Below are 12,074 nucleotides of genomic sequence, written 5' to 3'. Positions count from 1 at the left end.
TTACATGGCTGGTCCAGTTCAGTTTCTGGTCAATGGGAATCCTTCAGAATGTTGGCAGTGGGGGATTCAGCGATAGTAATGTCACTGAATGCCATGGGGAAATGGTTAGGTTCTCTCTTGTGGGAGATAATCATTGCCTGGCACTTGTATGCAGTGAATGTTACTTGTTATTTGTCAGCCCAAGCCTGAATGTTGCCCAGGTCTTGGGCGCGGACTGCTTCAGTATCCGAGAAGTTGCGAATGGTGAACATTGTGCAATCATCATCGAGTATCCTCGCTTCTGATTTTATGATGGAGGGACAGTTAGTGATAAAGCAGCTGAAGGTAGTTGGGCTTCGGACACTAACCCGAGGAACCCCTGCAGCAATGGTCTGGGATGGAAATGATTGGCCTCCAACAACCACAACCATCTTCCTTTGTGCGAGGTATGACTTGAGAATCTTCGGGGTAGAAATTCATGCTAGCCCCGTTTTGAGCACAAAAATGGCCGCAATTTATGCCTGAAGCTAGAGGCTGGATAACTGCAGGGGGTCCAAACAAGACTAGCAGGAACATTCTGTAACCAGGAGTGGCACTCCTGCATCTCTTTGTTCCACATAAATTTAAATGAAAATGACTAAAATACACAAGTGAGTCTTGTGCCTCTGTTCGGGACACCAATTTCTTGAAATATCCTAAAACACGCATTAGGCCCTTTCCGTTGAAGCCTGGAACTTCTGTTCAGCACCTGATGAATCATCCAACTCAATTTCAGGTTGGACATCTTTCAAGACTTATTCCCCAAAACTGTGCCTCATTTTGCCAGTTTTACGTTTTAAGGTTGGTATGAGAAGTTTCAATTTCTTCCCCTATAGTTCAAACATTCAAAGCTATCCCTTGTAAGTGTGCCTAACTGGTTCAAATCTGATAACTTTAAACTTTAACTTTGAATCCTTTTAATGTTCTCTCCACCATATGATTTTACAGCTATTAATTTTAATGGTTGGAAAATTGCATCAGCTGGGAGCAGAAGCAGAAAGTCCAAGGTAAGAAATCTAACAATACACATCAGGACAATACGCAGGTAAATGCTTTTTTCGGGGGGGTAGATACAAATTATATTATAACTTTCAAATTAAGATTCTGAGGAATCAATTGGTCTTCGGACTGGTTATTCTTTGAGGGTAATTTGGAAATACCACCATCTTGGCATACTTGGCAATGAATGGCACTGATTATGAACACCTTATATATCTGACTAGTGAATCAAATTAGCTTGACTAACTTAACAGATAAGGATTGTTTGAGTGACTCAACTTCAGACAGGAAGTAGCAAGCCTTTAAGGTTTGAGGCATTTTACAAATGTGATACTTCAGACACATGCTGGAGACCAGGCTTAATTGTGCAGATACATGTGCATTATATTTAAAAACAGATTGGCTGACATCATCAGGGTGGGTCCATTTTTTTTTAAACAAAACAACTTTTTTGTGAATCCTCAGTCTTCTCAAGGGAGATGTTAGTGCTTTCCAGTTCATCACTGTGTTGAGCATTCCTATATCAGATGTAGTGTCAATGCAGAGTAAAACTCCTTACAATCTTTGCAAAACTCTAAAGATCACCTCCCACTGTACCAGAGTAACATTTCACATTTCTCACACCTTCTATCTTTTCTGCATAATAATGTCAAATGTAGTGCGATACTGTGGTTGTAACCTACTGAGCAATGGATTGAAAACGTCCTAGCTAATTTCTAGCCAGCAGAGAACACGTTAGTCCTCTCCGTCTGGCTGATATGCGCTCCACTCCCAAAGACAAAAGATTAGTGTCTAATTAGTCTACTGAATCAGTGACTCAACAAATGCAGATAAATGATAATTTCTATATAACATGTGCATCCTTAAACGTGAAACATACCTCCTCCAGACTCATAGCTCGAATGGAAGCCTGTTCTGTAGCTGTCAGTATAGGCACAGTCAGGGGCTGCTTGTTCTTGTGAAGCAAATTAAAAATCTCCTGTTCCAAGGGAGTCCGTGCCTGGAATAAACAAATAAAAGTAAGGACAAATCACTCTGCAGAGATTATTTAAAAATATCTCCCCTCATCTGCTGCAAGCAGTGAATCATGATGGTGAGGTGTCACAAGCATTAGCAAATATGACACTTCACCAGTGACATTAAAGGAAATTTGGTTGCATGTAAAGAGAGGTTAGAGGGCAAAAAGCAAAGTTTATAAGTAAGATGCATTTCTCAGATTGGAAAGATATGTTAAGTTGTATTCCATGGGGTCATTGTTGAGGTTAATCTTATTCAGCAAAGGCATAGGAATTGTATTTCAGGCATAAGAATTGAAGGAATAATATTGAAATTTGCTGATGACACCCAGTAGGGCCATGTCAAATTGTGATAAGGTATGAAAAACTACGGAGGGACCAAGATGAGCAGGTAGATTAGTAAATACAACTCAAATGTAGAGAAATATGAAGTAAAATATCACAGGAGAATACGGAAAGGAAATAAACTCTGATGGCAAGATTTTAAGTAAGGCAAGAGAAGCTTTCACATACAATACATAAGCATTTAAAGGTGATAATGCAAGTAAATAAGGTCCGAAGATAAGACAGATGGAATCTATGCGTTTACATCTAGAAGCATGGAATATAAAAGCAACATCTTAGTTAGGCTGCCGTTGGAGAATTGTGTATAGTTCTGACATCCAATTATGATAACAATATAAAAGCAATAGAAAAGATGAAGTAAATTCACCAGGATTTTACCAGCGATGAAAGTTAGTCCTGGAGAAACTTGAGAAGATAGGGGGCCATAACTTCCTCGGAGTGGCAATCAGTGTTGGATTCCACTCTGTGCTCAATTACTTGCTCTAAATTTCTTCCGTGCCTGTCTCGACCTTGGACTCGGGCCTGGCGAGATTCAGGCAGTACAGTTGTCTCCGAAGCCCAGCACACCCTCTTTTTTACGGCACTAGCTACTATAAACCAGGTAAGTTTAAAGGTCCGATTAAAATTGACAGGCCAGAGAGAAGGCAAGTGCCTAAGTTAGGTGGATAGGATTTAGGGGGGTTGGGGGAGGTGTTGGAACGGTAGGGCCTGTGGGGTGGGGGAGGGTAGTCTGTGTCTTTACAACAGTTACTCAGAAGTTAGAAGAGGTTTTAATTCTTCTAGCTTTGTCTGAGTAACTATTTGCGTAACATGGCTGGAACCATTCGAAGTTTGCAATTTAAGTCACAATTTTGGATGGTTCCCAGAGCAGGGCAATTGCCCAGTCAAGTATGCACCTTTAAATTTCCTGGCGGGGTTCCACAGCGCATCTTTGGGGTATCCCTCCAAGTTCAACATTGGGGAGCTCAGAACCTATGGCCCAGGGTTTTTCCAAACCCCACTGAAGTTGTTCAAAATTATGAAGTGTTATAATAAGGTAAACAATAATAGCTTATTTCCACAGATAGCAGTTAAGGGGTACACATTTAAGGTCATAAAGAAATGGAGTTAGAAAATGTCTTTAGTCAGTATGGTTAGAATATGTAATTGCTTGCTGAAGACCGTTGAAAAACTAAAAACATTAATAGGAAATTGAAGAGCAGCTTGAAAAATAATTATCAAAGGGAGAAGTGTGCATGAAAATGGCTTGAGTAAAATCAGTGCAGACAAATGGTTCATTTTTGCACTACATCATTTTATAATTCTTCATGTGACCATTATTTATACACAAGCGCAGAAAGTGAGTGTCAGCAGGCTATTTTACCACTAAAGGCATCACAGAGAAGACTAATTCTGTCTTCATCCAACATTTACATATGCACTTAGCAGTAAGGAAGGATAGAGAGGTCATAGAAAACACATTACAAGTTAAACACTAGTTCATTTTCCCTCTCTTCAGCTTGAGCCATTGAAATCAATTGTAACATTCTATCTGTTGGCTCTGGAAGACATCAACTAAGTCAGCTTCAAGCACTGAGGCTGGAACCTAGTTGAACTATACGGCGTAGCCACTGGCTGCCTTAACTGCATAGAGATCAACGGAGCCACAAATCTAATTTCTACTCAGCTGTAATGCATTTATTGCAGAGAAAGGATATATACAAAACGGAAATTTTCAGACAGAAATTGGATATTGGTTCAGGGCAATGATTTCCTGCATGCTGAACTCCTGGTTTGAATCGTATTTGGCTCTATGCTCTATTATTCTATTCTGTGATTCTAAATTAGTATAGGAAAATATTGATCCATGGACAGGTAAGGAGGCAGTGAATTTTTCTCCACCATTCCCAGACAGTTCCTAGAAGACACATTTTCTGACACAGACCTGTATAACTCAGTTGAGCCTTTGTTGCTTCTAGGTAATACAGACTGTGTTGCTAATGTTGACTTACATGGTTTAATGGATTTTTCACTCAGGATTATGTTTGAACAAAAGATTTAACAAAATGGTTTTCTACTCTTTGCAACTGCTAAATTAAGATCTGCATCACGAGGAAGTCAACTGGAGAATGAAAGCTTGGCCCCCATTCACGGGAATTGTGCAACGCCGGCCTTGGACTTAGGAAAGGGAGATAACCATTTCACCCATGTCCAGCCTATGAATAAGGGCTGACTGTGGAAAATTTAACTTTTGGCTTGTCGATGTAATAAGCACAATGAAGCGACTCTTCCCAAAAAAATATCCTCTATGTACTATGAGTTGCATCATACCTTCCAGCCTGCTATTATTTCTTCCACTGGTTTGACAGTAACTGGTTCCTCATTTAATGGAAAGGTGAGCTGCTCCGCTTTCCGGTTCTGTAGCACAGTACGATTCCATTTCGCAACCTCCTTTGATGTTTTCTCGTATGCCAACGATCTTTGAATCTTTTGACAGAAATAAACTGTTTTAACATGTTCAAATAATCAACTATCATTGACACGGAGCTGCACTTATTTCGGTTTTATCGGTGTACGTAGTTTATTTGCTAATTACTGTTTGTTGCTATTAAGAAAGGCTGTTGCAAGAGTGATGGGGTTAGAATTTCTATATCTATCACCTACCAATTCTGTGAAATGGCTTCAACCTAAAATTTTATCCTCTTCTGTTCTTTCAGATACTGATGAATATGAATTCAGAGCATTTTATGTTTTTATTTTGTCCATTATACAGATCTAATGTGCTACCTACACAATGACAGAACTGACCAGCATATCGAACTCCAAGCCAATGTTCCCTCTTAGCTGGGTGGCTGTGCGGCAACCCAGAGGTTTGTCCATAGACCAAGCACAAATCGGTCCCTTAAAGTTACTGCATGTGTATGGCCACGCAAAAAAAAACTCAAAGGCCCCACACACTTAAATGAATAAGCCGTGCATTACAATAAAAAAATTAGATGGAGCGTTGCTGATAGCTGACTTGAGAAAACATCATAAAGAGAGAACTGAATGATGTCAACTTTTTTTTTTGATATATTTTCATTAATGAGTCAAAAATCAAATAATTTCAGCCTCAAAAAATCTGAGGGGGATGATTTGGTCCAGTTTATGTGAAACATTTTAATATTTTCTTCCATGTAATTTTTTGATTTATTTCTGATCCAAGTGGTCAATAGTGCTGGTCACAGCACAAATCTCATCACAATTCAGAATGCAACTGCTAACCCTAACCAAACACTATATGAACCCTAAAATAATTCACCTTTTCACTTTGCTGTTTACTGAGAGGTAAATCTAGAGTTTTGTTTGTCTTCTCAAATATCTTGAGCTGTTTTTTCACAGAGTCCAGTGAGGAAGAGGATGGTTGAATGGTTCCCAGCAGATCTGATAGCTCAATCTTCTCATTAGCACCTAGAACAAAGTGTGGGAGTTGATTAAATCAATAAAAGAATCTTCAGTGACAGTAAGTTAAACAGTAAATAATTAACTAATCTAATAAGGTGTAGGGATAACATATTGGCATGGATAGAAGATTGGCTAGCCAACAGGAAACAGAGCATTGCCATGAACGGTCGTTTTCTGGTTGCCAGGATGTAACGAGTGGTGTGCCACAGGGATCAGTGCTAGGGCCTCAGCTTTTTATAATTTATATAAATGACTTGGATGAAGGGACCGAAGGTACAGGTGTTAAATTTGCTAATGACACAAAGGTAGGTAGGAACTAGTAAATTGTGAAGATGGCATAAGGAGGCTACAAAAAATGACACAGATAGGTTAAGGGAGTGGGCAAAGATTTGGCAAATGAAGTATAATGTGGGCAAATGTGAAATTGTCCATTTTGGCAGGAAGAATAAAAAAGCATATTATCCAAATGGTGAGAGATTGCAGAGCTCTGAGATTCAGAGGGAGCTGGGTGTCCTAGCGCATGAATCGCAAAAGGTTAGTATGCAGGTACAGCAAGTAATTAGGAAAGCACATAGAAGGTTAGTATGCAGGTACAGCAAGTAATTAGGAAAGCACATAGAATGTTATCATTTATTACGAGGGAAATTGAATAGAAAAGTAAGAAGGTTATGCTTCAGCTGTACAGCGCACTGGTGAGACCACACCTGGAGTGGTGTGCACAGTATTGGTCTCCTTATTTAAGGAAGGATGTCAATGCATTAGCAGTTCAGAGGTTTATTAGGCTAATACCAGGAATGGGCAGATTGTCTTATAAGAAAAGGTGACATGATTGAAACCGTTAAGATCCTGAGGGGTCTTGACAAAGTGGATGTGGACAGGGTGTTTCCACTTGTGGGAGAATTGAGAACTAGGGGTCACATTTAAAAGTAAGGGTCGCTCATTTAAGATAGAGACGAGGAGAAATATTTTTTCTCAGAGTGTGGTGAGTCTTTGGAACTCTTCCTCAAAAGGCAGTGAAAGCAGGGTCTTTGAATATTTTAAAGGTGGACCTAGATTCTTGATTAACAAGATGAAGAAAGGTTACTGGGGTAGGCAGAAATGTGGGGTTGAGGTTACAACCAGATCAAACATGATCTCATTGAAGGCGGAGTAGGCTCAAAGGGCAGAGTGGCCTCCTCCTGCATTTTTTTATTCATTCACGGGATGTGAACTTCGCTGGCTGGGCCAGCATTAATTGCCCATCCCTAGTTGTCTTTGAGAAGATGGTGGTGAGCTGCTTTCTTGAACCACACTGTAGATACACCCACAGTGCTGTTAGGAAGGAGGTTCCAGGATTTTGACCCAGCGACAGTGAAGCAACAGCGATCTATTTCCAAGTCAGGACTTGGAAGGGAACTTCTAGGTGGTGGTGTTCCCATTTATCTGCTGCCCTTGTCCTCTGGACGGTAGTAATTGTGGGTTTCGAAGGTGTTGTCTAAGGAGCCTTGGTGAATTCCTGCAGTGCATCTTGTGAATGATACACACTGCTGCTACTGTGTGTTGGTGGTGGAAGGGGTGAAAGTTTGTGGATGTGGTGCCAATCAAGTGGGCTGCTTTGTACTGGGCGGTGTCAAGCTTCTTGTGTGTTGTGTGAGCTGCACTCATCCAGGCAAGTGGGGAGTAATCCATCACACTCTTGACTTGTGCCTTGTACATTGTGGACAGGAGGTGAGTTACTCGTCACAGGATTCCTAGCCTCTGACCTGCTCTTGTAGCCACAGAAATTACATGGCTAGTCCAGTTCAGTTTCCGGTCAATGGTAACCCCCCAGGATGTTGATAGTGGGGTATTCAGTGATGGTAATGCCATGGAATGTCAAGGGGCGATGGTGAGATTCTCTTTTGTTGGAGATGGTCATTGCCTGGCACGAATGTTACTTGCTACTTGTCACCCCAAGCCTGGATATTGTCCAGGTTTTGCTGCATTTGGACATGACTGCTTCATTACCTGAGTCGTCGTGAATGGTGCTGAACATTGTGCAATCATCAATGAACATCCCCACTTCTGACCTTATGTCAGAAGGAAGGTCATTGATGAAGCAGCTGAAGATGGTCAGGCTGTGGAACTCTGCAGTGATGTCCTGGAGCTGAGATGACTGACCTCCAACAATCGCAACCATCTTCCTTTGTGCTAGGTATGACTCCAACCAGAGAGTTTTCCCCCTGATTCCCATTGACTCCAGGTTTTGTTAGGGCTCCTGATGCCACACTTAGTCAAAGGCCACCTTGATGTCAAGGGCAGTCACTCTCACCTCACCTTGGGAGTTCAGCTCTTATGTCCATGTTTGAACCAAGGCTGTAATAAGGTGTGGAGCTGAGTGGCCCTGGCAGAACCCAAACTGGGCATCAGAGAGCAGGTTATTACTCAGCAAGTGCTACTTGATAGCACTGTTGATGATCCCTTCCATTGCTTCATTGATGGCCAGAGTGTAGACTAATGGGGTGGTAATTAGTCAGGTTGGATTTGTCCTGCTTTGTGTGTACAGCAATTTTTGTTTATCTGGACAAAAGAAGAAGAAACTTTTTCCACACAGCATGTGCTTCGAATCTGGAATGCACTGCCTGGAAGGTGGAGGCAGATTCAATCGAGGCATTCAAGAGGGCATTAGATGATTATTCAAATAGAAACAATGTGCAGGGTTACAGGAAAAGGCAGGAGAATGGCACTGTCATAATATGCTCATTTCGAGAGCCAGTGCAGACATGGGCTGAATGGCCTTCTCCTGTGCAGTAACAATTCTGTGATTCTGACCTTGGTTCAGGAAATCTGGATGTAGAATTGGTTTGGCTGGAGATGAGGGATACTCGGGGGAAAAAAGTCACTAGTGGGAGTGGTCTACAGGCCCCTAAAAGTAACCATAATGTAGGTCAAAGTATACAAGAAGAAATCTTGTGATAAAGGGACAGCAATAATCATGGGTGACTTCAATCTACATATAAACTAGAAAAATCAGATCGGCAGCAGTAGCCTGGAAGAGGAGCTCATAGAATGCTTTCCAAGATAGTTTCTTAGAACAGCACATTCTGGAACCAACCAGAGCGTGGGTTATATTAGACTTGGTATTGTGTAAGGTGACAGGATTAATTAATGACCTCAGGATAAAAGGTACCCCTCGGTAGCAGTGACCATAATATGACTGAGTTTTATATTTAGTATGAAAGGGTAAAGCGTGGGTCTAAGTCCAGTATTTTAAAGTTAAATAAGGGCAACTAAGTGGGCATGAAAACTGAGCTAGCTGAAGTTAACTGGGATACTAGGCTAGGGGATAGATCAATTGAGAAACACTGGCAGATAGTTAAGGGGAGTTTTCAGAATAAGCATATTCTTATGACGAAGAAAAATTCTAAAGGGAGGACCCACCATCTGTGATTAAGTAAAGAAGTTAGGGAAAGCATCAAACTTAAAGAAAAAGCATATTGCTGCGCAAAGATGAGCGGCAAGATTGGTCAGAATATAAAGAACGGCAGAGAATGACAAAGATTAATCAGGAGAAAGAAATTGGGTATGAGAGGAAGCTAGCTAGAAATTCTAAAAACGGATAGCAAAAGTTTCTACAGGTATTTAAACATGATAAGAGTATGTAAAATGAGTGTAGGTCCTCTAAACTGGCAATGGGGAGTTAATAGTAGGTAATAAGGAAATGGCAGATGAAATGAACAAATATTTTGCTTCTGTCTTCACTATAGAGGATATTAAAAACCATTCCAGTAATAGCTGTAAATCAGGAGGCGGAGGGGAGAGGGAAGAGGGGAACTTGGCGACATTACAATCACTAGGGAAATTATATTGAGCAAACTGATGGAGCTGCAGGCTGACAAGTCTCCGGGTCCTGATGGACTTTATCCTAGGCTCTTAAGAGGTGGCTAATGAGGTAGTAGATGTGTTGGGTGTTAATTTTCCAAAACTTGCGAGATGCTGGAAAGGTTCCTTCAGACTGTAAAGTAGCAAATATAACCCCTCTATTCAAGAAGGGAGGCAGAAAACAGAAAACTATAGGCCAGTTAGCTTGACACCTGTCGTGGGAAAGGTGTTAAAATTGATTATTAAGGGGGTTATAGCTGGGCACTTAGAAAAACTCAAGGTAATCGGGAAGAGTCAGCACAGTTTTGTGAAAGGGAGGTTGTGTTTGACCAATTTGTTGGAATTCTTTGAAGGAGTAACATGTGCTATGGATAAAGGGGAGCCTGTGGATGTGCAGTACTTGGATTTCCAGAAGGCATTTGATAAGGTGCTACATCAAAGGTTACTGCAGAAAATAAAAGCTCATGGTATAGGGCATAACATATTAGTCTGGATAGAGGATTGGCTAGCTTGCAGAAAACAGAGAATATGCATAAATGGGTATTTGTCTGCTTGGCAGAATGTGACTAGTTGGGTCCCGCAGGGGCCTCAACGTTTTACAATTTACATCAATGACTTAGGTGAGGGGAGCGAAAGCACGATAGCTAAATTTGCAGACAACACAAAGATATGTAGGAAAAAATGTTGTGAAGACAACATAAGGAATTTGCAGACGGATATAGATAAGTTTCGTGAGTGGGCAAAAATCTGGCAGATGGGGTATAATATGCGAAAATGTGAAGTTGTTCACTTTGGCAGGAAGAATAAAAAAGCAGAGTATTACTTAAATGGAGAATGATTGCAGAATTCAGAGGTGCAACGGGATCCAGTTGTTATCGTGCATGAGTCACAAAAAGTCAGTGTGCAGGTACAGCATGTAATCAAGAAGGCAAATGGAATGCTATGCATTATTACGAGAGAAATTGAACATAAAAGGATGTTATGCCTCAGTAACATAGGGCATTGGTGAGATCGCATCTCGAATACAGTGTGCAGTTTTGGTCTCCTTATTTAAGAAAGGATGCAAATGCATTGGAGGTGGTTCAGAGGTTTATTTGATGCCTGGAATGAGCAGGTTGTTTTATGTGGATGGGCTGGACAGGCTTGGCTTGTTTCCATTGGAGTTTAGAAGAGTGAGGTGTGACTTGATTGAAGTATAGAAGATCCTGAATGGTCTTGACAAGGTGGACATGGAAAGGATGTTTCCTCTTGTGGGTGAGTCCAGAACTAGGGGGCACTGTTTTAAAATTAGGGGTCACCCTTTTAAGACAGAGATGAGGAGAACTTTTTTCTCTCGGGGCTTGTGAGGCTTTGGAACTCTCTGCCTCAGAAGGTAGTGGAAGTGGGGTCACTGAATATTTTTAAGGCAGAGGTAGATAGATTCCTGTTAGGCAAGGGAATCAAAGCTTACTGGGGGTAGGTGGGAATGTAGAACTCGAAACACAACCAGCTCAGCCATGATCTTATTGAATGGTAGAGCAGGCCCGAGGGGCTGAATGGCCTACTTCTGGTCCTATTTTGTATGTTCGTATGCAGGCTACTTGAGCATTGAGAGAAGGGGTAGATATTACAGCTGAGGTCTCTCTTTTTCTCACCCAACGTCAAAATGCATTCCACTTCAGCAAGCGATGCTGGCTACTAAACAAGAGCAGTAATGCCATCAAAATATCATCTTCAAGCCACGTGCCATCTTGGACATATACTTGCATTCTGCCATCATTGCCAAGTCAAAATTCTGGAATTTTCTACTGAACAATTTAATGAGAGCAGCATCTCTACAATAATATAATTATTCAAAGAGTAGGCACAACATTACCTTCTTGAGTTTCTAGGAATGGGTAATAAATGAGGCCTTACAGCAGCACTCACATCTGGATAACCAATTAGGAAACAAATGGAGCTTTTTTTTTCTCCTCAGCCCAAGGGCACTGAGGTCAATTGTATCACTTTCTGCTGCCCAAACTGAACTAACTCAGCAGATGAGGAATCCAAACTGGGATTTTCCTATGGCTCAGCTAACCAATGAGAAATCCAAGCCACTGCGGGGTCTGCAATTTACACTTTTTTTAACAGCAGTCCCACAACAAATGAGAAATTGAAGCAACAATTCAATCACAACAAGCGATTTATCAACATGTTGGCTTCAGACCAAAGCAGTGGATTTTAGGATATTACTAATGCCATGATCTATAAATAATAATCTGGAGTTTGTCATAAAATTAAGGCTCAATGCTCTGTTATTACAGAACAAATTGAGCAAAAACCTCTGACGGTCACATTTGCGCAGTTAAACCTGGAAATTAGTTGTTGCTTTGCTTCTCCAGAAGCTGCACTATACTGGTGTTTTGTTGAGAGGCTTGATATGCAAAAGCATTCAACACTGTGATGTTGTGA

At 41.1% G+C, this 12,074-nt stretch overlaps 1 protein-coding gene across 2 annotated transcripts in view; it reads right to left on the bottom strand.

Annotated features, from left to right (window-relative positions):
- LOC144683733 (U3 small nucleolar RNA-associated protein 14 homolog A) overlaps positions 1-12,074 on the bottom strand; it is a 51,129-nt gene that overhangs the window by 28,319 nt on the left and 10,736 nt on the right. For both annotated transcript variants that reach the window (XM_078547065.1, XM_078547064.1), the window contains exons 5-7: positions 5,659-5,807; positions 4,689-4,844; positions 1,898-2,017 (exon numbers count right to left, since the gene is read on the bottom strand). In XM_078547065.1, the coding sequence (XP_078403191.1) occupies positions 1,898-2,017; positions 4,689-4,844; positions 5,659-5,807 (425 nt within the window). The remainder of the gene's footprint in view (positions 1-1,897; positions 2,018-4,688; positions 4,845-5,658; positions 5,808-12,074) is intronic.

This window comes from Cetorhinus maximus, chromosome 8 (assembly GCF_964194155.1).
Source record: "Cetorhinus maximus chromosome 8, sCetMax3.hap1.1, whole genome shotgun sequence".
Lineage (NCBI taxonomy): Eukaryota > Metazoa > Chordata > Chondrichthyes > Lamniformes > Cetorhinidae > Cetorhinus > Cetorhinus maximus.
This window is presented reverse-complemented; position numbering and strand designations above follow the sequence as displayed.